Raw genomic sequence first — 26,322 nt, 5'->3', positions numbered from 1 at the left:
CTCCTCCTGCCTCAGCCTCCAAGGCCATTGGGGTTACAGGCATGTGCCACTGTGCCTGGATAAATTCTAAGTCTTAACAGTGAAAAAGTGGCCCCACCATCTACTGCCCATATGCTTAATTTTTCAATTACATATATAACAGTATCAGAATTATTAATGCACCTACTCATGTGCAATGGGCTTATTGATTAGCACAGTACTTCTTAAAAATTTTTACTTATAGATGAACATAATGCCTTTATTTTATTTATTTATTTTTATGTGGTGGCTAGAATTGAACCCATTGCCTCACACATGCTAGGCAAGCGTACTAGTACTGAGCCACAATCCCAGCCCCAGAACAGTACTATTTTTGTGTACTCTAATTCTACTGAGCACCTTTTCCCTAGTAAGGTTTCATGGATTTGTAATAAGGTAGATTCTTCTGTTGAATTTTGTTTGCATGCTGTCTTCGTATCACCTGACATCCTAAATACATTAAAATTCATTCTTTCTACTATAATGTTTTATGGGTTTTGACAAATGCAGTGTCAGTGTAGCTGTAATTGTAATATCTTTAAGAATACTTTCATTGCCTAAAAGAAAACGTGTGCTTTACCCATTCAACCTAACTCTCCCCTAAACCGCTTGCAACAACTTAGATCCTTAGCTCTTTTAGACCAGGTCTCACAAAGTTGTCCAGGCTGGCCTTGAACTTGAAATCCTGCCTCAATCTCCTGAGTAGGTAAGATCACAGACGTCCACTGCTGCACCAGCTAACAACTGGTATTTTTATTGTCTACAGTTAATATCTTTTCTAGAATGTCATATAATTGGGGTTTTAAAACATGTCTATCACTTTTTCAGAGAGTTTTTTTATAGTTAACAATAATCATTTAAGATTCATCCATGTCTTTTTGTGGCTTGAGTGCTCATTTCTTTCAGTTGGTTAATCTGTTGAACATTAAGGTTGCTTGCAAATAATTTTCCAAGTTGGCTTTACTATTTTTTAGTTTCACCGGCAATCAATGAAAGTTCCTATTGCTTCACATCCTTGCCATTTTGGGGGGAATTTATAGCCATTCAAATAGCTGATAGTGGTAACACATTGTTACTTAATTTTTTTTTTTATTTGTAGATGTACACAATATCTTTATTTTGTTTATTTATTTTTATGTGGTGCTGAGGGTTGAACCCAGTGCCTCACGTAGGCTACAATTCCAGCCCGTCCAACATTGTTATTTTATTGTGAAGTTCCATAATAAAAAATGATGTTGATGGTCTTTTCCTATGCTTATTTGTTATCAGTATATATTTGAGTAGATGTCCAGGTCTTTTGCTCAGTGTTTTGTAAGGTGCTAGAGATGGAACCCAGGGTCAAGAAAGTGCTAAGCGTGTCTATTACTGACCTAATTCTCCAGCTTTTACAGTTTTATATTTGATTATTATTGCTGAGTTTGAGTTCTTCGTATGCTTTAAAACAGGTCCTTCAAACTGGGTGCAGAGGTGCATGCGTACACCCAGAGACTTGGGAGGCTGAGGCAGGAAGTAGTAAATTGGAGGCCAGCCATAGCAACTTAGGCTTAATGAGTTCCTGTCTCAAAAAATTAAAAGGGCTAAGGATGTAGCTCAGTGGTAAAACATACCTGAGTTCAATACCTAGTACCAAAAATAGAAAAAGTCCTTCATAGATGCATATTTTGCAAATAATTTTTTCTAGTTGGCGATTTTTAATTCTCTTTTGATTCTTGTGTTTTCATAGGAAAGAAATTTTTTATTTCAGTTCAACTTACCATTTTTTCATATGCCATATCTTTGATGTTGTATGGGAAACTTATTGTCAAAACCATAGTTGCCTAAATTTCCTTCTATTTTCCTCTAGAAAGCATAGTAATTACAACATCCTTTTTGTGTATCTGCTCAATTGGTCAATACAGGTGTAACCTCTTGGATCACATTTGGTATGAGAAGTGTATGTAGGGAGACTGAAGGGAAGGTGTTTCTTGTTAATGTCAGATTCTCATTAATGAAGTAGAAAATTAACATCACCTTAAAATATATTATCTTGAATTGTGGCAAATGTGAACATATGTCTAACAATATTTGGAAATTTTTTCTTTTTTTTTTTTTTTTGAGAGAGAGAGAGAGAGAATTTTAACATTTATTTTTTAGTTTTCGGCGGAGACAACATCTTTGTTTGTATGAGGTGCTGAGGATTGAACCCGGGCCGCACGCATGCCAGGCAAGCGCGCTACCGCTTGAGCCACATCCCCAGCCCAATATTTGGAAAATTTAAGTCAGCTTAATAGTGGCTTTTTAGAACTAGAATAGACCCAATAACTAGCATTATGTTGGAAGTATTAGTAAATTATAGTTAAAATAGCATATGTAAAGCTTGCAGTGACTGAGACTCCTTAGTGTACCAGTGTGAGAACTGACATGGCACAGTTGTAAGCTTTCACAAACCCTTGGATAATGTGATTGGAACAGATGAGTGCCCAAATACCTCTTTCTTGTTTTGCAGAAAATCAGGTTCTACAACTCAGGGAGCAGGGGAAATGGTGGTGAAAGATAAATGCATTCCCTGTAGTTTATTTGAAATATCTACCTTGTTCCCAACAAGACAGATAGCTTTGCTTTCCCTACTCAGTAACACCCCCCTGTCCTCCAATAACACCAGCTTTCTTGGTCTCCTAACCTGGGCCAGTTGTTCTATAGTCACATGTTCCTTTACTAAACCCTGCCAAAATGTCTCTGTTCTGGATCATTCCCTGTGCTGCTCTTTCCTGTCTTTTGTCTCTTGTCACAGTACCTCAGTGTGAAACTACATGGTAACATGTTTAGGGTTTCAGTGGGGGGAGAAGGGTTGGTTTCTTTGAATCTTGTTTATTTATTGTCAAAATGAGTAGGTTTTCACTAAGTCTTATTAGTTCCTAGTGTGTAAAAGAAAATGAGAGGAATACCTCAGAAAGTTTACATAAAATAATGTATGTGAAAATCCATTTGTAAATTGGAATGTAGTATAAATAGATTATTCATAAGCCTAATTCATGATTTTCAAAGTGTGGTTTCTGGACCAGTATCCTCAGCATCCTCTTAACCTAAAGTCCCATTGAATCAGGCCTAACCTTGCCTTCCCTGCCTTGCCCTGCCTTGCCTTGCCCTGCCCTGCCCTGCCCTGCCCTGCCCTGCCCTGCCCTGCCCTGCCCTGCCCTGCCCTGCCCTGTGGGATGAGCCCAGCAATCTTTGGGGTGTCTTTACTGGGGATTGAATCCAGGGGCACTGTACCACTGAGCTATATCCCCAGCTCTTTTTAATTTTTTGAGACAGAGTTTTTGCTCAGTTATCCAGACTGGCCTAGAACTTGGATTCTCCTGTCTTTTAAGATTCCAAAGAAGCAGGGATTACACATGTTTACCATCACATGTGGCAGCAGTCTGGATTTTAATACACAACTCCCCTCCCATGATGTTTATACGTTCAAGTTTGAGATGTACTGCCCTACTTCATTATACCTGAAAACCTAAAGACAATTATCTCAGTAACAATACCAAAGTAGAAATTTATTTTCTGAGGGCTCTGGAAGCTAGAGGTTATTAGAGACAAAGGTTCTGTCAGGATTACTTTCTTGTGAGGTCCTTCCTAACTTGCCTTAGCCTGCAGGTGACCCTCTTTTCCCTCTGTTTTCTCTTGGCCTTTTTTCTGTGGTGTGTGCTTCTGTTGCTACTTCCTCTTACATGGACACCAGCACTATTGATCCCTTATGACCTCATTTAACCTTAATTACCTCCCCCTTTTTTTTTTTTTTTTTAAAGAGAGAGGGGAGAGAGAGAGAGAATTTTAATATTTATTTATTATTTATTTTTTGTTATCGGCGGACACAACATCTTTGTTTTGTATGTGATGCTGAGGATTGAACCCGGGCCGCACGCATGCCAGGCGAGCGCGCTACTGCTTGAGCCACATCCCCAGCCCTTAATTACCTCCTTAAAGGCCCTGTTTCCAAATATAGTCATAGGGAGTTGAAGCGTCTATAATATGAATTTCGTGGTGGTGGGTTATACAACTCAAGTCATAGTAACAATAGTATATCAACAAATTAAAAAATCCTACCTTTTTAAAGGTAAGTTACTAGCCCATTGGACTGTTTACTTTTCCAGTAGAAACAGTGTTCTGATACCAAAACCTAGTCCTATTTAATCCATTGGTTTTGTGCTTTAATTTAATTTAAGAGAACAGGGGTGCTGGGGATTGAACCTAAGGCCTTCTGAATGCTAAAGCATATTCTGCCACTGAGCTATACCCCCAGTCCTGTTTTACAAAGTTATGATTATTGTAACCAAATTTTGTAAAATATCACCAAATTTCCTTTCTTTTTATTTCATGGGTACTCGACCACTGAGCCACATCCCTGGCCCTGTTTTATATTTTTTTATTTAGAGACAGGGTCTCACTGAGTTGCTTAGTGCCTTGCTTTTGCTGAGGCTGGCTTTGAACTCTGGGTCCTCCTTGCCTCAGCCTCCGAAGCTGCTGGGATTACAGGTGCAAATTTCCTTTCTTAATCAATTTTAAATATATAGTTCAGTAGTGTTAAGCATATTTATGCTATTGTGAAACATCTTCAGAACTTTATCATCTTGCAGAATTGAAACTATTCTTATTTAAAAAAAAACAAAACAAAAAAAAAAAAACACCTTACAGGGGTGTAGTGGTATATGCCTACAATCCCAGCAACTCTGGAGACTGAAACAAGAGGATTGAAAGTTTGAGGCCTGCCTCAGCAATTTAGCATGGTAAAAGCAATTTAGTGAGACCCTATCATAAATTTAAAAATAAAAAGGGATGGGGATGTGACTCAGTGGTTAAATGCCTCTGAGTTTAATCCCTGTACCAACCAGCAAATAAATAAAAATCTCTTCATTGCTCTTTCCCCCTAGCCCGTTGGCTACAATTCTACTTTCTGTGCCTTTGAATTTTGACTGCTTTAGAAACCGCATGTAAATTGGAATCATGCATAATGTGTCCTTTTGTAACTTTTATTTTACTTAGCATGATATCTTCAATAAGTATCCATGTGCTGGCATATGACAGGATTTTGTTTTAAGGTCGAATAGTCTTCCATTATATCTGTATGCCACATTCATCCATTGATTGACATCCATTGATTGGGTTGCTTTCACTTCTTAGCCATTGTGAATAGTGCTGCTACGAACATGGGTGTGGGTATGTAAATACCTCTGTGAGATCCTGCTTTCAATTATTTTGGCCACAAACTGCAGAATGGGGTTGCTGGATCATATGGAATCTGTTTCCCATAGCAGTTGTACCATTTTACAGTCCCATTCACAGTGCATCAGGATTCCAACTTCTCTACATCACTGTCAACACTTGTTGGATTATTTTTATGTGATATTCCTGGATTAAAAAATATAGGCCAGGCATGGTGGTGCACACCTGTAATCCTAGCAACTTAGAAGGCTGAGACAGGAGGATCACGAGTTCAAAGCTAGCCTCAGCAAAAGCCAGGTGCTAAGCAACTCAGTGAGACCCTGTCTCTAAATAAAATACAAAGTAGGGCTGGGGATGTGACTCACATCCCTCAGTTCAATCCCCAGTAACTCCCCCCCCCAAAAAAAAAAATTAAAGAATTTTTCAAAACCAGTGTTCTTATAACAGTGTTGTCCTGTTCCTCCACCCAGGACTGGTGATTGAACCAGTTGCTTTGAGCATGCTAGGCAAGTGCTTTACAATTGAATTAAATCCTCCGCCCAACAATGTTTTTATCATAGGATTTTTATCTAAAACCAGGACTCTTGTGCTGATTTTGGAGCACTGCAAGGAGCCTGAGAGAAAGGTGAACAGAAATCCACTGATTTTGTCACGAGGAAAAAATTAATAGGAAAATAATACGTGGTGCATTTTAGCTTTACTTAAATGCACATTAAGGGAGCAAATAATGAATGTTGGTAAGCATAAGGGAAGTGGGAAATCTCTTCTCTAGGATGAAAGGAGGATTTTGGGGGAACGGCCTAAGGGAGAGGGTTCTGAGGGTTCTGATTGCTAGCTAGAAGGCATAGAGATTTTTGCAAATAGGGACTCAAGATTTGGGGGGTGATGAGGCTATCATCTGGGTATCGAATGGCCTCAGAGAGGAAGAAGAATTGAAACCTTAGTAATGTAGGATACCAGTAAGTGTCCTGGTAATGAGAGGGAAAGACCAGTGTTAATTTAAAACAAGGAAAAAAGGATACTCTGTGCCATATGTTGAGAGCACATGGTGTTGCACTTATAAAAATTTGTTTCTTTCCCAGCTTCTTCATCTTCACCCTGCCTTCTCAGGCCCCAAAACCAAAAAACTACCCATGTGGCTCAGTTATTATTTCTTTAGATCAAAGCTCTTTGGAAAGGAGGCCCACCTAACCACCCATAAGACTGATATGAAGTCTAATATAATATATAAGTGCTTAGAAAATAAGAATTAAAAGTAGCTCATTTTTGGTATAATATTTTTGTTCTTGAGTCTTTTAGTCAATTTATTTTGGGGGGTACTGGGATTTAACCGAGGGTCGATTTACCACTGATATACATCCTTGGCTCTTTATTATTTGAAACAGGGTTTTACTAAGTGGCTGAGTCCAGCCCCCCCCCCCTCCATGCTGGAGCTTGAACTCAGGGTCTTAGGCATGCAAGGCAGGCGTTCTTCCCATCCCGAGGTTGGCTTTGAACTTGTGACCATGCTAACTCACCTCCTGAGATACTGGTGTCCATCACTGTGCCTGGCTTAAAATTGAATCTTTTAACTAATTTTAGGAAAACCCCTTAATCTCTCTGGGTTTACTTTTCTCCTTGCTTTTAGGATAAAATACAGTAAAATTCTTTTTAGTTCTTTGATTTGAAAGTGTTAATTTTAAACAAGAGAAGTTAACACATTGAACTTACTTTACTCTCTTTATATAGATCATGGAAGGGAAGTGGTTATTATGTATGTTTCTGGTCCTTGGAGCTACTGTTGTTCAGGCTCATGATGGGCATGAAGATGATATGATTGATATTGAGGATGACCTTGATGATGTCATTGAAGAGGTAGAAGACTCAAAATCAGATACCAGTATGCCTCCATCTCCAAAGGTTTGAAGTAGTTTTTGAATCTATATTCCTTTTATCTCTCTCTCTCTCTCTCTCTCTCTCTTTCTCTTTTTGTACTGGGGATTGAACCCAAAGATGCTTTATCACAGAGCCACATTCCCAGCCCTTTTAAATTTTGAGACAGAGTCTCATTGAGTTGCTGAGGCTGGCCTAGAACTTGCAATCCTCCTGTCTCAACCTCCTGAGCTCCTGGGATTACAGGCGTGTATCATTGTACCTGGCCTTTTATCTCTTGATAATAAAATTTTGAAGATAGGGGCTGGGGTATAACTCAGTAGTAGAGCACTTACCTAACAAAGAGGGCCCTGTGTTCAATTCCTAGCCAGCACTATTTAAAGGGAAAAAAAATTGATAAATTTGTATCTTTTTCAAAGGAAAAGCAAAGGTTGCCAACTTTTTATTAATCTTTTTGGCAATCTTTGTTATTTCTTTCCAAAGATCTATGTGGATTGAAGTTCAAGACTTCTTCCTATGACAGTTTTGTGACAATCAAAACATGGAAAGAAATTCCACCAAGAAAGAATTGTTGCCAAAATTTTCAGGTTTTTATCTATTCTTCTGTTTAACACAGGTCACCTACAAAGCTCCAGTTCCAACAGGAGAAGTTTATTTTGCTGATTCCTTTGACAGAGGCTCTCTGTCAGGGTAGGTACATTTTGTTTTTGTTTTTCCCTAGGAAGCTCCTAGGGAGTTGAACATGATGTAAATAAGAGGGAATAATGGATCCCTTTTGGATAACATTTTATATAATGGAAATATCTAGCCTTTATATTTTCAGTGTTTGTGTCTATTAAGGAAAGTATTCTTTTGAAGCTTGTAGTTCTTGCTTTTATTCCTTTCCCTTTTCTCCTCTATCCTATAGTTTCTCCTAACAGATAGCTATCATTTGATCATAATTTTGGGGTTTGTCTTAATTACAGGTGGATTTTATCCAAAGCCAAGAAAGATGACACTGATGATGAAATTGCCAAATATGATGGTGAGAATTCCTTTTGGTCTAGATATAATAGCAGAAATTCCATGGAATTTCTTAATAGTGATTTAAGACAATGAAAAAAAAAGAAAAGACTGATTTAGAAGGAGGTGTTGGGGTTAGGGTAAAGCTTCGTGGAAGAGTCCTTGCCTAGCATGCACAAGGTCCTGGGTTTTTTCCAGCCCTGGAAAAAAATAAAATAAAAATAAAAGGAGATATGTTTTCAGATTTTTTCCTTGGTGGGCTAGGGGTTTAGCTCAGAGGTAGAACACTTGCCTGTCACATGCCAAGTCCTGGGTTCCATCCCCAGCACCACAAACAACAATAAGAAGTTGTTTTTCCTTGAGAGTTGTGCCATCTTTGTGTGATGCTTTATATGTGATGGGGTGATAAAATTAGAACTATTTATTACATATGCTTCTGTATGTTAGAAATGGAAGGTCTTTCCTAGGCAGTGATATAATGAATATGCTGCTGACTTTTAAAAGTCATGTCCTATTATTTGTCAAATATTCATGTGCCTAAATTAATGGCCCAACTCTCATAGATAAGTGGAATGTGTTAAAATTTGTTAGTATGATAGACTTATACAACTTGGAGTTTAGTTTGTTATCATTTAGAAGACCTTAAAAGATATATTTAGGGCTGGGGTTGTGGCTCAGCGGTAGAGCGCTCGCCTAGCATGCACCGGGGTTCGCTCCTCAACACCACATAAAAAAAATATATATATATCCAATCAATTGGGCTGAAGATGTGGCTCAAGCAGTAGCGCGCTTTCCTGGCATGGGCGGGGCACTGGGTTCGATCCCCAACACCACATAAAAATAAAAAATAAACATATTGTATCCATGGGGCTGGGGATGTGGCTCAAGCAGTGGCGCGCTCGCCTGGCATGCGTGCTGCCCGGGTTCGATCCTCAGCACCACATACAAACTAAGATGTTGTGTCCGCCGAGAACTAAAATAAATATTAAAAAAAAAAAAAAAAGATATTGTATCCACCTAAAAACTAAAAAAAATATATATATATATTTTTAAAAAGAGATAGTTAAGGAGTGGAGAGCTCTTTTTTTGTGTGTTTTCTTCTAGGAAAGTGGGAGGTAGATGAAATGAAGGAAACAAAGCTTCCAGGTGATAAAGGACTTGTATTGATGTCTCGAGCCAAGCACCATGCCATCTCTGCTAAATTGAATAAACCCTTCCTATTTGATACCAAGCCTCTCATTGTTCAGTAAGTGAAATGCATGTTTGGTAAAAGCTTTCTAGAACACTGGGGGTGTAGCTCACTTATAAGAGGCACTGGGTTCAATCCCTAGTACTACAAAAAAAAAAAAAAAATTTTTTTAGAAGGATAATCTCAGAAGATATTATGAAACTATAAGTAAATGTATGTGTGTGTGTGTGAGAGGGAGATTATATAAATTACAATAGATTTCTTTTTTGGGTGAATTTAGGATTTAGCATCTTGAAATCATTATTATTTTTTTCTTGCCCAACAAATTATTTTGAAACAAACTGGCTGTTCATCCTATTGATAGTAAATGAACATCTAGATTTTGCACAAACTATTTATTGGGAATCTGCAAGGTTTACTTTTAATTAGCATATTTATTTTTGTAGGACTGTGTAGCCATCCAAAATCAATAGAAGATGGAATCTTTTTTAAAAGATAAATTATAATCAGGAGTGGGGAGAAAAAGAAATTATGAGATTCAATCTTAGAAAGTGCCATAGAATTTTCTGCTTTTCTCTCTGAAATTAGGTATGAGGTTAATTTCCAAAATGGAATAGAATGTGGAGGTGCTTATGTGAAACTGCTTTCCAAAACTCCAGAACTCAATTTGGTAGGTACTTCTATTTGTTTATGTAGCTAGCCACCCACAAGTTTTTAAAGAAGAATTTTAGAAAAAAGAAAAAAAATTTGAAAGACCGGTGAAAATAAAGACCTGCTGTTAATCTTTTGGTGGGTTGACCATATTTTTGGAGGTGGGAGGGTACTAGGGATTGATTGAACTCAGGGGCACTCAACCACTGAGTCACATTCCCAGCCCTATTTTGTACTTTGTTTAGAGATGGGGGTCTCACTAGTGTCTCACTTTTGTTGAGGCTGGCTTTGAACTCTTGATCCTCCTGCCAGCCTCCCTAGCTGCTGGGATTACAGGTGTGCACCACTGTGCCTAGCTGACAGTATTGTCTTTTGTACTAATTAGTTTTCATTTGAAATTTGACTTTTAAAGCTCTATTACCAACTTTTTCTCATTTCTGATTTTACTGTGATTTTTAATTTTAAGCTAGCTTATTTCTTTGTTTTGTGAATGAAACAGTAGCTAGTTATATATTACTTTTTTCTTAAGCACACAATATTTTAAATTTGCTGATGATTGGTTGGTTATTCATTTAACTGTCACTAATTTAGCTTGAGAGTTTTATAAGAGGAAATACACACTTTTTTGAAAGGTTGCTTTTGAACACTTAGACTAGAGTTACTTAAAATAATCTGTCTTTGTTTCTGAAGGATCAGTTCCACGACAAGACCCCCTATACAATTATGTTTGGTCCAGATAAATGTGGAGAGGATTATAAATTACACTTCATCTTTCGCCACAAAAACCCTAAGACGGGTGTATATGAAGAAAAGCACGCTAAGAGACCAGATGCAGATCTGAAGACCTATTTTACTGATAAGAAAACACATCTTTATACATTAAGTAAGAAAAATTAGTATTTTGGGGTTTTAAGACATTCATGTTGGTCATCTGGAGAATATTCAAACTTACAAATGAGATTGGTGTTTTTTACTTACTGCTAGGAGCTTAACTGGTCAACTCTGAAAGAAAGCTTCTTTTCCACAGGTTGCCTGAAGACTAAAATTTGAAACAATTTTAATATTCTTTAAGGGTTAGGAATGTGGCTCAGTGGTAGAATGCTTGCCTAGCATACATGAGATACAGGTTTCCATCCTCATCACTGTAAAACAAATGAACAAAAATGCTTTTATTAGTTGGGTGTGGTGGTTCAAGTCTGTGATCCCAGCACTTCCAGAGGTTAAGGTAAGAGGATCTTAAGTTCAAGGCCAGTATAAGCAAGACTCTGTCTCAATAAAAAAAAGTACTGGGATATAGCCCAATGGTAAAATGCCCCTGCATTCAATCTTCAGTACCTGAAAAAGAAAAAGAAAGTTCCCTTATTAATTTATTTGTTGAGCCACTCATTCCGCTTCTTTTAGTTTTTCGTTGAGAAAATGTTGAATATTAGAATGTACAGTAGAAATGTATATAACATTTTTCGAAATTATCTTTTTTATATTTGGTACTAGGGGCACTTTACCACTGAGCTACATCACCAGTCCTTTTTTATTTGAAACAAGTCTTGCAAAGTCGCTGAGAGTCTATTAAATTGTTGAGTATGACCTTGAACTTGAGCAGTCCTGCCTTGGCCTCCCAAGTTGCTGGGATGACTGGCCTGTGCCATGAACCTGGCTTCAAAATTGTCTTCATGTGGAACTTTCTTTGAATGTTTCAGTACCTGGGCAATTAAGATTGGTTAATTGTTTGGATATTGGGATAGTTTTTGGTTTGTTTGTTTAAATGAACCCTTTCTTGTGGGATTGAGATCATATATAGATATGCTATTTTCCTAAAGAATATAAATGACCTTTTTTTTTTTTGGTACCAGGAATTGAACCCAGGGGCGCTTTCCCAACCCTTTTCTATATTTTATTTACAGACAGGGTCTCATGAGTTGCTTAGGGCCTAACAAGGTGGAGAGGCTGGCTTTGAACTTGTGATCTTCCTGCCTCAGCCTCCTGAGCTGCTAGAATTATAGGCACATGCCAACACTCCCAGCAAATAACCTTTTTTTATTACTAACGGAATATACATTCAGGGTATAGAAATTCAGAAGATATAAATAAGCAAACAAAAGACATCTAAAATTATCTGAAAAATCAATATTAGGATAATGTTTCTTCATATGTGTGTAAACATGCACATATTTAACCTTCTTTCTTAAGTACACAAGAGTAAGAATTTTTTCCCAACAACTGTTAGAGATTTATGTGTGGGATACAGGCTTTAGCATAAATTACAGTTGAGATGCCATTATGGGCCTGGGGGTGTAGCTCAGTAGTAGAATGCCACCTTAGCATATTTGCAACCTGAGACTGCCCTTTGCACTGCAAGAAAATAGTAACAACAAACAGATGCCTTTTTGGATTAAAAATTGTGTATTCATTCTCCACTGAACTTCAGAAGTATATCTGTGGGGTCTGTGCATGTGCTGCAGTGCAGAATACATGGGTAGTATGCTTGAGTCACCAGTTCCATCTCTAATACTGTACAAAAAGCAAACAAATGAACAAAAATCAATTTACTTGCCTGCTGATTGGTATGTACATTCATGTTAGACCAATAATCACATTAGTTTATGTAGGTTTTTAGTGTCCATAAATGAAGTCTTTTTTGGTGTTAGAACTTTTTTAAAAAAATTTTTATTAGTTATTGATGGACATTTATTTATTTATTTGTTTGTTTGTTTGTATGTGGTGCTAAGAATCGAACCTAATGCCTCTCACATGCTAGGCAAGCGTCCTACCACTAAGCCACAACCCCAGCCCCAAATTTTAACTATTTTTAAATATTCTTTTTTAGTTGTAGAAAGACATAATACCTTTATTTTATTTATTTTTATGTGGTGCCAGGGATTGAATCAGTGCCTCATACATGCTAGACAAGCGTTCTACCACTGAGCTACAACCCCAGCCCCAGAAATTTTAACTACAGGCTGGGCACGGTGGCACATGCCTGTAATGTCAGCGGCTGGGGAGGCTGAGATAGGAGGACCAAGAGTTCAAAGCCAGCCTTGGCAACAACAAGGTGCTCAATGAGACCCTGTCTCTAAATAAAATTTTATAAAGGGCTGGGAATGTGGCTCAGTGGGTGAGTGCCCCTGAGTTCAATCCCTAGCACCCCCCACTGCCAAAAGAAGAAATTTTAACTATCATTTGTGATGATTCTTAGAAACCTGAGGAAATAGCATTTACATTTTGCAGGTCAAGAACAGTTACAATGCTCTGGGCCCCATGAGTCAGGCATTATTGACCATGTTCTGACCCAAATGCCTAAGGTCTTTCCTCCATGCTCTCATGTTGGTGCTTCTAGTTAGAAGTCATAATCTTTTGTGTTGTGGGAAAAGGAGCTTGGAAGTAAATATTTTTAACTTGGAAGTAAACTGTTTTTAACTTCATTTAACCTTTTTTTCAGTTTTGAATCCAGATAATAGTTTTGAAATACTAGTTGACCAGTCTGTTGTGAATAGTGGAAATCTGCTGAATGACATGACTCCGTCTGTAAATCCTTCACGAGAAATTGAGGACCCAGAAGACCGGAAACCTGAGGACTGGGATGAAAGACCCAAAATCCCAGATCCTGATGCTGTGAAGCCGGATGACTGGTGAGTCTTGGAGACCTGTCTTTGATTGTAAGGGAACATTTTATATATTCCATGTGATTTGAATAACCAAATGTTGGTCGAGTGAGATCTGATTATTTAAATACTCTATTATGCAGTCTAATCTACATTTAAAAAAATGTAGATTATTATAGCTGAAAAAGGGGTCTTAGTGATAATCTAGATTGTTTGATATCATTTTATCAACCACAAAATTCTTTTTTTCTTTTTAATTTTTTAGTTATAGTTGGACACAATACCTTTATTTATTTATTTTTATGTGGTGCTGAGGATTGAACCCAGGGCCTCACATGTGCTAGGCGAGTGCTCTACCGCTGAGCCACAACCCCAGCCCCATCTACAAAATTCTTTTTTTTTCATTTATTTATTTATTTATTTTTAGTTATCGGTGGACACAACATCTTTGTTTGTATGTGGTGCTGAGGATCGAACCTGGGCCGCACGCATGCCAGGCGAGTGCGCTACCGCCCGAGCCACATCCCCAGCCCCTACAAAATTCTTTTTTTTTTTTTTTCTTTTAGAGAGAGAGGAGAGAGAGAGAGAGAGAGAGAGAGAGAGAGAATTTTTTTAATATTTATTTTTTTTAGTTCTTGGCGGACACAACATTTTTGGTTTTTTTTGTATATGGTGCTGAGGATCGAACCCGGGCTGCACGCATGCCAGGCGAGCGCGCTACGGCCTGAGCCACATCCCCAGCCCCCTACAAAATTCTTGATTGATCATATAGTTTACCTGTGGTGACAAGATTGGTTTGTGGCAATCTCCTGGTGTAGCCATTCCAGTGCTGCTTTGTTTTATTTTTATTTGGTACTAGGGATTGAACCCAGAGCCTTGCATATGCTAAGTGCGTGCTCTGCCAGTGAGCTATACCCTTAGCCCTGCCAGTGCTTTTAATTCATATTTAAAACTGTAGTCCTGAATTGTTGAATTTTAGTTGGAAAGTGGTCTGAGAATAAGGTGACCAGGGAGTCAGATATAGCTAACCTAGGCATGGTTTCTCTGAGCAGGGCAAAGCAAATTGTGACCCGAGGACAGAGTGGGAGTTAACTAAATGATAAAGATGGGAAAGAGCATTTCTGGTTGAAGAATGTCATTATTGCAGAAGATAGAGGAGCATAAGTGAGCTTGACATACATGAAGGAAAATAAGTATCATACTGCCTTTTGTGTAGTGTGAAAATTGGAGACTGACGAAAAATGAAGACAAGCAGGGTCAAGCTTTCTTGTGTGGCCACATTTGAACTTAATACAGGGACTTTCAGAAATGTCAGAAAGGGAACAAAGAAATAATAAAACTGTTTTTACCATTTGTGAAAGTATCTTCCTGTGCATAGCAATTAAATTCTAGTTGATCTTTTTTCTCCTTGAATGTTAAGATACATGTTCCTGAACTTTTATAGTACACTAGTTATATATATACACACACACACACATACACACACACACTGGTTAATTTATATATATGGTGAACATAAGGTTTGGATTTTGCCTTATTCAGTATTTTATTTCTTAACTAGCTGTTCTGTTTTGGAGGGGGTGAATGTTAAGATTGAAAAGGTCAGGTGACTATTATATTGAGTCTTTTTTAAAAAATTATTTATTTTTGCATTTCAATTCTTAATACACCATTATACCATAATTATTATGTTGAGTCTTGAGATTCTCACACTACTGATTTGAAACTAAGGTTTAAAAACAAATAATCTGAGGACTGTGGTTGTGGTTCAACCGTTGAACATCCGCCTAGCATGTGTGTTGGGTTTGATCCTCAGCACCACATATGAATAAATAAGATAAAGGTATTGTGTCCACTACAACTCAAAAAAATATTAAAAACCCTTTCTTTTTAGACAAACATTTAAAAATGTTTGCTAGGGTCTTCTCATTAAGTTGTTGAGTGTCTTGCTAAGTGACTGAAACTAGCCTAGAACTTGTGACCTTCCAGCCTCAGCCTCTCAAGTAAGTGGGATTACAGGTGTACACCACCACACCCAGCTTTGTCATTCTTTATTATTATAGCCACTCTAGTATGTGTGATACGGTATCTTATTGTGGTTTTGATTTGCATTTCCCTGATGTTTAATGATGAGCATCTTTTCATATGCTTATTGATTACTTAAATATTTTCTTTGAAGAAATGTCTACTTAAATTATTTGCTGGTTTTCTTTTTTCCTTTATTATTATTTTTTTATTCTAATTAGGCTGGTTTTCTTAAATTGAGTTATCTTCTCATTGAGTTCTAAGAGTTTATTTTGGATATTGGGCCTTTATAAAAGGTAACATGTTTACAAATGTTTGCTAGGAGAAATTATTTAAAATTTTGGCATTTAAGGCCTAAATATTTTCAGAATGTTGTTTTAGTTACACAAACTGGAACTACTGTGATTCTCTGGACAGTGTTGTCCTAATATGAGTTTTCTTTTGTGTTTAAGGGATGAAGATGCCCCTGCTAAAATACCAGATGAAGAGGCCACAAAACCTGAAGGGTGGTTAGATGATGAGCCTGAATATATACCTGATCCAGATGCAGAGAAACCAGAGGATTGGTAAGAGTTTAAGATAATTTTGTATGTATTTGTTTTTTATTTTATTTTTTATGATACTGGGGATTAAACCAGGGTTTCATTCATGCTTGGCAAGTACTCTACCTCTGAATTACATCCCCAACCTTTAAGAACTTTTTTTATCATGGGACAGGGTCTCCTTAAGTTGCTGAAGCTGGCTTTGAACTTGAAATTATTTTTCCTCAGCCTTCTGAGTAGCTGGCATTATAGGTGTGTGCCCTTCACCCAGTTTGAGTTAATTTTTTTAGTTACCTGAATTTTTACTAAAGTAAAGCTTAAATACTGCCAAGTGCCCATTCCTAAGGGGAGAATGCGATAAATTTAATTATACTTCATCATCATTTTTTTAAAAATGCATCTGTTATCAAAGCTGCTCTTACTGGAAGTTAAAACAAGAGAAGATGGTTTTCTGTAGCATGACTATGGAAGCATTCCAGCAGGATCTCAGGGCAGCACTGGGCTGGTGGGATGTTCATAGGTTTGCATCCAAGAACCCATTTGTAATTTGTTGTTTATGTCTTCATAGGGATGAGGACATGGATGGAGAATGGGAGGCTCCTCAGATTGCCAACCCTAAATGTGAGTCGGCCTCTGGGTGTGGTGTCTGGCAGCGACCAATGATTGACAACCCCAATTATAAGGGCAAATGGAAGCCTCCCATGATTGATAATCCTAACTACCAGGTTTGTGTCTCCAGAAGGTTGAATTGCTCTCATTAATCTGTTTGTATTCAGATAAATGTTTTTTGTTGTGTAGTGAAGCTGCCAGGTTGATCATTATATACATACAAGCTGTTGAATTAAGAGCAGAAAGTAGCTTTATTAATTGATAGGGAACTGAATGAGTTAAGAGTTGCAAAGATAAACTTAGAAACTGGAGAGAAAAGCTTTCAATACTTGTTTTATAACTTAAATTTAAGAACAAAAGGGAAATGGAAAGTCTGTGGTTTAGGCACCCTGCTGTTAGGTGGCAGAGTCCTTCAGTCCTAGGATCCAGACAGATCTCAAGATTTGTGATCTATTACATGGTGGACAGAGGACTGTGATCAGGGAATTGGCACCTTGATCGTGTCAAGTCAGCTTATGGCATGGCTTTAATACCTCTACATCCATAGAAAGACTGAGGCTTATATGAAAATATATATATTGTGAAGTTATGAAATTCCAAGTTTACTATAATAATGTACACATTAAAATCTTTGTACTCTTTATGATAAGTCATTTCCATTCTATCAAATTTATAAAGTGTAAGGTGTAAAAATAAGGTGTTAGGTATATCTAGATACATGTTCTAGACGTATGTTTTTCTGTGGTAAAATGTATTTTTTTTTTTTTTAATTGTGCACTTGGACAATTAAGATATTAAACTTGCACTCCAAAATTGCCTCTTAGCTCTTTTGTTGTAGGCCATTTAGGTGATTTGCAATTTTTGCTTTTAGGTAAGTGTAGCAGTAATCATTCCTGTAGATGTCTGGGTTTATGTAGCAAGTATTTTTCTAGGTAGTTAACTTAGACGTGGATTGCTGGTTGATGATCATGTACATTTTATTTTCCATCACTACTGAATAAGGTTGTGCTGATGCTCCCACTCCCACCAGAAGGTGTGGTGGTACACAACTGTAATCCTAGTGACTTGGGAGGCTGAGGCAGGAGGATTACAAGTTGAAAGCCAGACTGAGCAATTTAGTAAAGTCCAGAAAAAAAACCATCAGTAGCATTTATTATTTTCTTCCTGCTGTTCTTTGAAAATAGCACTTACCTCTGTTGATAATGCAGAATTTATCTTAGTTGTTTTTTTGTTGGTCATTATTGGAAATAATTTTTTGAAACATTTTTGTTGTTTTGTTTTTAAGGGAATCTGGAAACCTCGGAAAATACCAAATCCTGATTTCTTTGAAGATCTGGAGCCTTTCAAAATGACTCCTTTTAGTGCTATTGGTTTGGAGCTGTGGTCCATGACTTCTGACATTTTTTTTGACAACTTCATCATTAGTGGGGATCGAAGAGTAGTTGATGATTGGGCCAATGATGGATGGGGCCTGAAGAAAGCAGCCGATGGAGCTGCTGAGGTGTGTGCTTGCAATTTCTTGTGCATTTATGTTATTGTAGGTAACTAATTGTTTTGTAAAAAGCTAGCATTTAGTGTCTGTCTTTTCCCTTATTTAAGAATATCGTCCTAAAAAAGTATTAGCTGTATGCCTGCTAAAAACAAAATATTGGATGTTTAGACATGATTTTATTAGTTTAATATAGTGGCTTTAGAGTCTAATTGTATTATGTGCAAGGTATGTTTTTTAATTTGTATGTGTCTATCAAATTTTGCCATTTAAGGTATGTTTTAATTCACTCTCAAAATGTTGAATTTTTGTTTTATCCCACACATGGATTATCAGGTAATTAGTCATGTCTCTGAACTGGGAATTGGAGAACTAGAGATACTTAGATAAGACATTCTTTATCAGTGGTTCCTAATGTTAAGGGAACCTTTTGCAGGTATTTAAGAAGCTGAATTTTTGCTGGATGCAGTTGTATGTGACTGTAATTCCAGCAGTTTAGGAGGCTGAGACATTAGGATCACAAATTCAAAGCCAACCTCAGCAACTTAGTGTGACCCTGTCTCAAAATTTAAGGAAGAGTGGGTGTGGGCTAGGGGATGTACCTCAGTGGTAAACGGCCTCTGGGTTAAATCGCCAGTACCACCCTCCCACCAGTTTGATGAAAGTGAAGTCACTGGGATGATAAGGAGAACAGAAAAATGGAGACTTTTCTCTAATTTCCTTTTTATATTATATGAGCATCTTGGCTTGCACCCTTGAAAAAGGACGAGCCTAAGTAGTGCCGTGCCATAACTGAACAGTGGAACAAATAGTGCAGACTGTATTTGTATTTGGTGTCAGAAGCCAGAATTTCCCATCATTGCTGTTTTGTTTTTCAGCCAGGTGTAGTGGGGCAGATGCTTGAGGCAGCTGAGGAGCGCCCATGGCTCTGGGTGGTCTACATTTTGACTGTAGCTCTTCCCGTGTTCCTTGTCATCCTCTTCTGCTGTTCTGGAAAGGTAGGAGTTGTTTTTTAGGAATCATTTTTAGAAAGCGCACTTAGGATGTTAAAAATAAGTATGATATATTGGCTTGAGATTTTCTTTGTAGCAGCTCCACATTTTGAGTTGACTTCTGAACCTTATTCACTACACCTCAGTGACCATTTATTGTGCCCAGATAGGGGTAGGATTTATAGTCCTTTTAGTTGCCAGTATTTAGTCCACTGAATTATTTTTTAGTACTTGGCAGCAGATTTTTTTTTTTTTTTTTTAAGAAAGAAAAAGAACAACTTATTGAAATCAGCCATCTGGGCCCAGACCAGCTTTTTCTCCTGGTATTGCTATTTCCATTCTTGACCTTCTTAATTTTGCCTTTGATTTGTCATTATTCATTGCTTCCTCACTGTCCCCACTTCTCAAAATAATCTATGTGGGAATACTACAATCGTGAGGTTTTCTTTCTTAACCCTTGTTGCATGCCCTCTGGTTCTTCTAAGATTATGCTTCACCTCACATACATCACACTTTGTAGCTGGATCCCAAGTTGTTTCTAGCCTTATATACCACCTCTGTTCTGCATATCTATGCCTGAGTTTACTTGACAAAGTAGACCTGTAAGTTTCCTACCTGACCTTTTGTTCTTACTGTTTTCTTTTACCTTAAACCATACAAAAACACTGAAGATAAAGCTCTTCAGGGTAGGAATTACATCTTTCTTGTGTCTATATATCTATCCCTGTATACAGTCTGGTACAGATCTTTGCCTGTAGGCATTCAGTAATTACATGGTAATGTAGTACATGAAAATATGAAAGTTGTTGTACTCTGGGGAATATTTCAGAAACAGTCCAGTGCTATGGAGTACAAGAAGACTGATGCCCCTCAACCAGATGTGAAAGAAGAAGAGAAGGAGGAGGAGAAGGAAAAGGGAGATGAAGAGGAGGAAGGTGAAGAGAAACTTGGTAAGAAGTAACCTCCAAGAATCTTGCTCTAAACAAAGAGAGATGTTTCAAACCCTGACAAATAAATTTCAGTAAAATTTGCTTTAGGTAATGCTAATTATTTTAATTACCAGAATCAAATATAAGAATTTGCTCAGTTGTTTTACTCTAACTTATATCTTAGAAGAAAAACAAAAAAGTGATGCTGAAGAAGATGGGGGCACTGTCAGTCAAGAGGAGGAAGATAGAAAACCTAAAGCAGAGGTAAAAGTATGGGTTAATACTTTTTGTAGTTTAAGCAACTAAGTTGAAATAAAAGGAATATTAGGTACTTTACAATGGCTGTGACAGCAAAATTCTGTTAGAGCCAATTTTGTTAAAGTGAGATTTTGAGTGGCACAGGTAAACATCAAGCTCTGTCTGAATCTCGAGTATTTTTCTGTGCTGAAAAATGGTTTTCTGGAATAAGTAGAAGTTTGTAAGGAAAAAATAATAAAATGCTTTCTAAGGTGGGAACTTCAAGTTATTTTAACATTTCTGTCTTGTTGTCCCTCTCTTCACTGGGCCCTCACAAGTATTTTTTGCACAAATCACTGCATTCTAAACTTCCCTCCTGTTGTCCATGGATTAGTCAATTAACTCATTTAACATACTTATTGAATGTCTCTTGTGCCAGGCATTGTCAGTGAATCAGACAAAGATAACCTTGACTTTGAGGAGCTTAAATTCTGGTTGGGGGAAATAGACAATAAGCAGTAGACATTAGAAGGAAGTAAATAACAGTATATTAGATAAGCTATGAAAAATTAAGATAGAAAAAGGTAGAAGTTCTGGAAGCCAATGGCTTGTCATTGGAAAGATGACATTTGAGCAGAGACTTGACAGAGATGAAGGACTGTTCTGTGAGGATATCATTGAGAAGAGCATTCTAGAGAGAATGTTCGGTACCAAGGCCTACAGCTATAGTCCAAAAGACAGTAGTTAAAGAGGGAGTGGAGAAAAGGATTTAAGGAAGGTTACAAATAATGTGGGGCCTTATAGGCCATTATGAACTTGACTTTTCTTTTTTTAAAGTATTTTTTAGTTATAGATGGACATTATACCTTCATTTATTTATCTTTATATTGTGCTGAGGATTGAACCCAGTGCCTCACCTGGGGTAGGCGAGTGCTGTACCACTGAGCCATTACCCCGGCCCCTTGGCTTTTGCTTTTAGTGAAATGGGCAGCCATTGTGGACGTTTTCTCTAGAGTAGAGAAATCAGAGATCTTTTAAGAAGCCCCCATAATCATCTTGGAAAGCTGCAGTGGCTTTGAGCCAGGATGACAGAAGGTGTAAACTACGTGGGACTCTGGATTTTGTGGTAGATTGGATATATGGAGTAACAGAGAATAGTCTCTGTTACTGCATCTTTGCTTATAGTGTTATTTCTCCAAGATCTCTTGTGTTTGAGTCTGGTCCATTGAGCCAAACCCAACTCCGCTTATTTTTTTAGCTATCACATCTCTGCCTTCCTTTTGTTGCTGAAGAACAATGCTATTTATATTTTTTGTGTGTGTGTATACACACACATATGTATATATGTGTATATAATTTTTAAAAAATGTTTTTAGTTTTAGGTGGATACTTTTATTTTTAGATGTGCTGAGGATCAAACCCAGTGCCTCACACACTAGGCAAGCTCTCTATCACCGAGCTACAACCCTGTATTTTTTTTTAATATTTATTTTTTAGTTATAGTTGGACACAATACTTTTATGTGGTGTTGAGGAACCCAGGGTCCCCCCCCCCCCGCCCCGCACATGCTAGGCGAGTGCTCTACCACTGAGCTACAACCCCAGCCCTTTTTTTGTATTTTTAATGACTATGTTTTGTCTCATCTAGAATGCTTAAGGTCTTAAAGGTAGGGACCATGTCTCACAAAATTTTTTATAGCTCCCAAACTGCCTCATGTGATGAAAAGTTGCTGGTATAATTTGGGAAAGCCAGTAGTTTGTTTTTGTTTGTGCTTTTGGTATCGGGAATTTAATCAGGAGTCAAATTAACCACTGAGCCACATCCTCAGTCCTTTTTTTATTTTAGATAGGTCTTACTAAATTGTTGATGCTGGCCTTAAACTTGCAGTCCTCCTGCCTCAGCCTCCCCAGTCACTGGGATTACAGGTGTGCAAGGCAGTAGTTTTAGAATAGAAAGATCACCGGACTTGTAACCTACTGTGATTATCTTCAGTTTTCTTCTGAATCCTAGGCTTCTCCTCCTCAAAATGGGACTAAGTGCTTAGGGTTAAGGAACATAACATGTAAAAGCACAATGTTTGATCCATTTTACAGAAAATGTTTATGGGTTTGTTTGAGAAAAGTACCTTTTTTGGGGGTAAATTAGACAAAGGTAGAATATATGTAATCTCACCTGGGCAGTCAGTGTTTTTTTGATGCATTTTCTTCTAAACCTAAAATGGGCTACAAAATTAGTTTTGCTAATCTTGAAAATGTGATGAACATTTGTATTTCTTTTTAAATGTGTTAATTATAGTGAATTTCTTTTCTTCTTAACCAATAGGAGGATGAAATTTTGAACAGATCGCCAAGAAACAGAAAGCCACGAAGAGAGTGAACCAATCTTAAGAACTTGATATGTGATTTTTCTCTCCCTCCCCTTCCCTTGCAAGTGTGGTCCTAGGAGTGGACCTGGCATACCTTAGGTTGAAACTCAGAAAACCTCAAGACATCACCATCAACAGGTTCCAGCCGAACACTAGTTCATGTAATTTTAAACATCTAGCAGTAAATACTTGCAGTTGTGACATAAAGGACCCTGTTTCTGTAGAAAAGAAAACATTTAACATAATGGTTGTGAAATGTAACATGAAGCAACTAACTTGTATTTTTGTTTTGTTTTGTTTTAAAACAGCTTTTTAAAAATAGAATGATAGAACTTTGTCAGTCTAAAATGTTGGCTTAATTTAATATATTAATTTGTCCATTTAGAAATAACACCAACATTTAGAAATGCTATGGGGATGGATTGCATTTTTTTTGTAACAAAAAAAATTTTTTTTAAAGTTTGGTATTATAAAACATTCAAGTGTCTCTGTCCCTTAAAATTGATAATCATGTTTAAAGTGCAGTCATTTGTGGTTATAATTTTGTTTTGCTTGCTTCCATTACTTAATTCCTCCTAAGGAAATTGAAGAGAGGGATTGGATGGAAGCCCAAATTTATATAAAGATTCCATTTAAGTTGTATTAAAAATAGTCATACAAAAAGAAAAAAAAAAGCCTTTCACTTGATGTTGGGTAGACCATACAGTGCATGTGTTCTGTTGCCCTTGGAACTGCTCAGTTCCCAGACAGCTTTGCAGTTAGTGGAGGAGGTGGCTTAAATGCAACACTTGGGCATTCATACTGCACACACAGGGAGTCTCTGGGCTCCTGCCTTTTGGAGCAGGTGGCTTTTAAGGAACTCTGGCAGGGTATGTGGGCTCCAAAGTAGATGTTTCCATCACTTGTTCCACTGTGTTGACACTGTTTTCCTTACTTATTTCCCCTAATTCCCAGCTTTCTCCTTTGCTATGCATTTTCTTCACAGAGCAGCTTGCAGTCCGTTGCTGAAAATTATTATAAAGCTCTGCATAGTGTTAAGCTTTATTGTGATTAAGTGTATTTTTTTTTTTTTTTTTTTTTTTTTTTTTTTTAATGTAAGCAGACCCACACCTTTCCAGGGTCAAAGTACAGGATAGAATACAAACTTTAATTTTTATCCATGTCTTTTACTCTGTGTAAAGATTTTAAAAGTCAAATCCAAAGGCAGGCCAACACCGAATTGAGTGTAATTTGAACACAGGCTAAAAGTATTTATGGGAGGAGTGACATATAGCATGAATTACCTGATTTTTGTGGAATATTTTAAGTTTTCATTTTCAATTCATGTAACAGTTGTCTTACATTACATAATAAAACAGAAAATAGCCCTGTTCAATTTTTTTAAAAAATGTGGCTTGAAGAATTTTTTTCAAAAGTGAATTTAAGTTTTTTTTTTTTCCATGTGGAATGCAGATGGGTGCTAACAGAGCCTCTCCCCCATCACTATAGTACAATAATATCACCATTACACCACACTGAAATGTATTCAGAAAGATGTTTCAGCTTTATTCTTCAGAGGTGTTTCGGTCATACTGATGATACTGTTCTTTGCACTGAATATATAAACACTCCACAGTGTTTATATTAGGGAGATGTTGGGGAGGAACTATATTTGTAAAAGAGGAAGGTTGTATCCATTTACTTTATCCCCCACCCCCCATACACACAGTGATTCACTTAAATTCTTTTGAGGGTGGGATGCATTTTTCTTTGTGTTGAGTGCTTTATCTTTCTTATCTGTTGTTCTTCGGTCACGGTGACCTTAGCTATGTAGCAGACTTTCCCAAATGTATTGAGTACAAATAAACAGTTACTTAGCAAGACCTGAAAATATGTCTGTAGATTTCTCCTTGCAGTAAATGTGTGGGGATCATTGGATTTCCAGAAATCTGCCACCTTCATTCTCTATTGCCATTGTATTTCATGCCTACTTCCTTCTTCCCACTGAGCTATGAAATGACAGGTTTAAATCATTAGTGTTGATTGCCATTACAGGATTATTCAGCAAAATTTCTTCAAAATTCCTTTTGTCTCCCCACCCCACCCCCCTTTCAGTTTTTGAAGGTGCAGCTTCCTGGTTCAATATCTGGCACATTAATGAATGACCAGCAGTTTTCAGCTCTTAAAAAGGCACTTATATTTGGATTTTCTGGTTACCTGTCCCATTGTTGTAAACTGCCCACTCTTATCAGATGTATTCCTCCATTTTTCTTATCCACAAAGTACTCTTCACCTTTTTCAAACTGTCATGTTACTAAATGGTGTTACATTAAAGTCCCTGTGTTAAGTGTCTGCTTTTGACTCAACTTCTTCATAATAACCTGTTTCAGTAGTGGGTTAATTGTTCTTTCATTGGTTACTATGTGAGAATTTGCTAATATATGGAAATTGTTATGAACAGTGAAATAATTATGACATGAGTTTGATCCAATCTTATATTTATTTAGCTCTTGCCTCTTCCTTCCCAATTGTGGTTCAGTAGTTTCTGTTGTAAAAATAGGCGGTGCTACTGGTAATTTATAGATAATCTTTAAGATTTATGGGGGCCCGTTAAACTTAAATTTTTATTAGAAAATAATCGTTCTTCAGAATCGGACTCCATAGTTAAAATACTCATGGCATAACTTTAGAAAATACTTAATGCGCATAAGCACATAAGCTTTTAGATTTGCTTACTAAAGTATCAAAAAATAAGCAGTGCTCCTAGTTGCTTTTTTTTTTTTTTTTTTTTTTTTTTAAAGAAGCCATTTGGGGGCTAGGGATGTAGCTCCAGTGGTAGAGCGCTAGAGGACCTGGGTTCAATCCCCATTAGTGCAAACAAAATGAAAATAATAAATGTTTGAGCTGTTAATGGTGTCTTCCAATTTATAGCCTCCTAGCATCTCCTATGTAACCTTTTTAGCAATTGGGATGCCATTACCATTACGTGTTCTAATATCTTGGTCCCACACACCAATTAGTTCTACAATTAGTTGTAGAATTAACTTTTCAACGTTCCCGTTTCCTTCCCCCACTCCTTTACAGTAGCCACTCTCCCTTTGCCTACTAGTTAAGATTACTAGAGCCCAAATGGTGGTTGCATTTTGTTGAGTGCCTCACTATAACCTAACTATCTTTTAAGAGTGAAACTTCGCAGTCCAGGCTCCCTGTGTATTGAACTAATCCTTTGCAATTCCAGTCCCCAATAATGGAGCTGGACGTGAGCCTACGTCCTCTTTCTTCTGCTCTGTAAATGAAACTTCTTAAGACTTCTGTAAGCCAAAATTTACAGTCCCAGTGTTTCAGAATGGTGCAGAAGGAAATCTCTACCAGCTAACTGGTGGATAATTCTGGCCAATTACGGTTGGATATAAGTAATGAGGTCAAAAGAAAAACGGCTTACGTTGAAATAGCGTGGCTTCTTTGAGTTTATCAAACCGAATGCAAAAAGAATGGTGAAGCGCAGTACTGCCAGGTAGACATAAGCCCTTGTCGGATTTACCCCGCTTTTCTCGGGGGACCCGGAAGGGCCTTCCTTCAGGGGGCGGTGTTCAGGAAACCTGTCTCCTCCAGTTTGGGTTCCTGTATTGACAGG

At 37.4% G+C, this 26,322-nt stretch overlaps 1 protein-coding gene across 1 annotated transcript in view; it reads left to right on the top strand.

The window, feature by feature from the left end:
* Canx (calnexin) overlaps window positions 1-25,040 on the top strand; it is a 33,949-nt gene extending 8,909 nt beyond the window's left edge. Inside the window, exons 2-15 of the mRNA XM_076856546.2 lie at window positions 6,937-7,107; window positions 7,697-7,770; window positions 8,046-8,104; window positions 9,187-9,328; window positions 9,860-9,941; window positions 10,613-10,805; window positions 13,359-13,548; window positions 15,999-16,112; window positions 16,657-16,813; window positions 17,983-18,198; window positions 19,065-19,184; window positions 20,008-20,128; window positions 20,292-20,371; window positions 22,667-25,040. Coding sequence (XP_076712661.1) covers window positions 6,940-7,107; window positions 7,697-7,770; window positions 8,046-8,104; window positions 9,187-9,328; window positions 9,860-9,941; window positions 10,613-10,805; window positions 13,359-13,548; window positions 15,999-16,112; window positions 16,657-16,813; window positions 17,983-18,198; window positions 19,065-19,184; window positions 20,008-20,128; window positions 20,292-20,371; window positions 22,667-22,720 — 1,770 coding nt within the window. The 5' untranslated portion in view covers window positions 6,937-6,939 and the 3' untranslated portion in view covers window positions 22,721-25,040. The remainder of the gene's footprint in view (window positions 1-6,936; window positions 7,108-7,696; window positions 7,771-8,045; window positions 8,105-9,186; window positions 9,329-9,859; window positions 9,942-10,612; window positions 10,806-13,358; window positions 13,549-15,998; window positions 16,113-16,656; window positions 16,814-17,982; window positions 18,199-19,064; window positions 19,185-20,007; window positions 20,129-20,291; window positions 20,372-22,666) is intronic.
* The last annotated feature ends 1,282 nt before the right edge of the window (window positions 25,041-26,322 follow it).

The sequence above is a fragment of the Callospermophilus lateralis genome, chromosome 5, assembly GCF_048772815.1.
Source record: "Callospermophilus lateralis isolate mCalLat2 chromosome 5, mCalLat2.hap1, whole genome shotgun sequence".
NCBI lineage: Eukaryota > Metazoa > Chordata > Mammalia > Rodentia > Sciuridae > Callospermophilus > Callospermophilus lateralis.
Note: the sequence above shows the minus strand (reverse complement) of the source record. Positions and strands in the feature narration are given on the sequence as shown.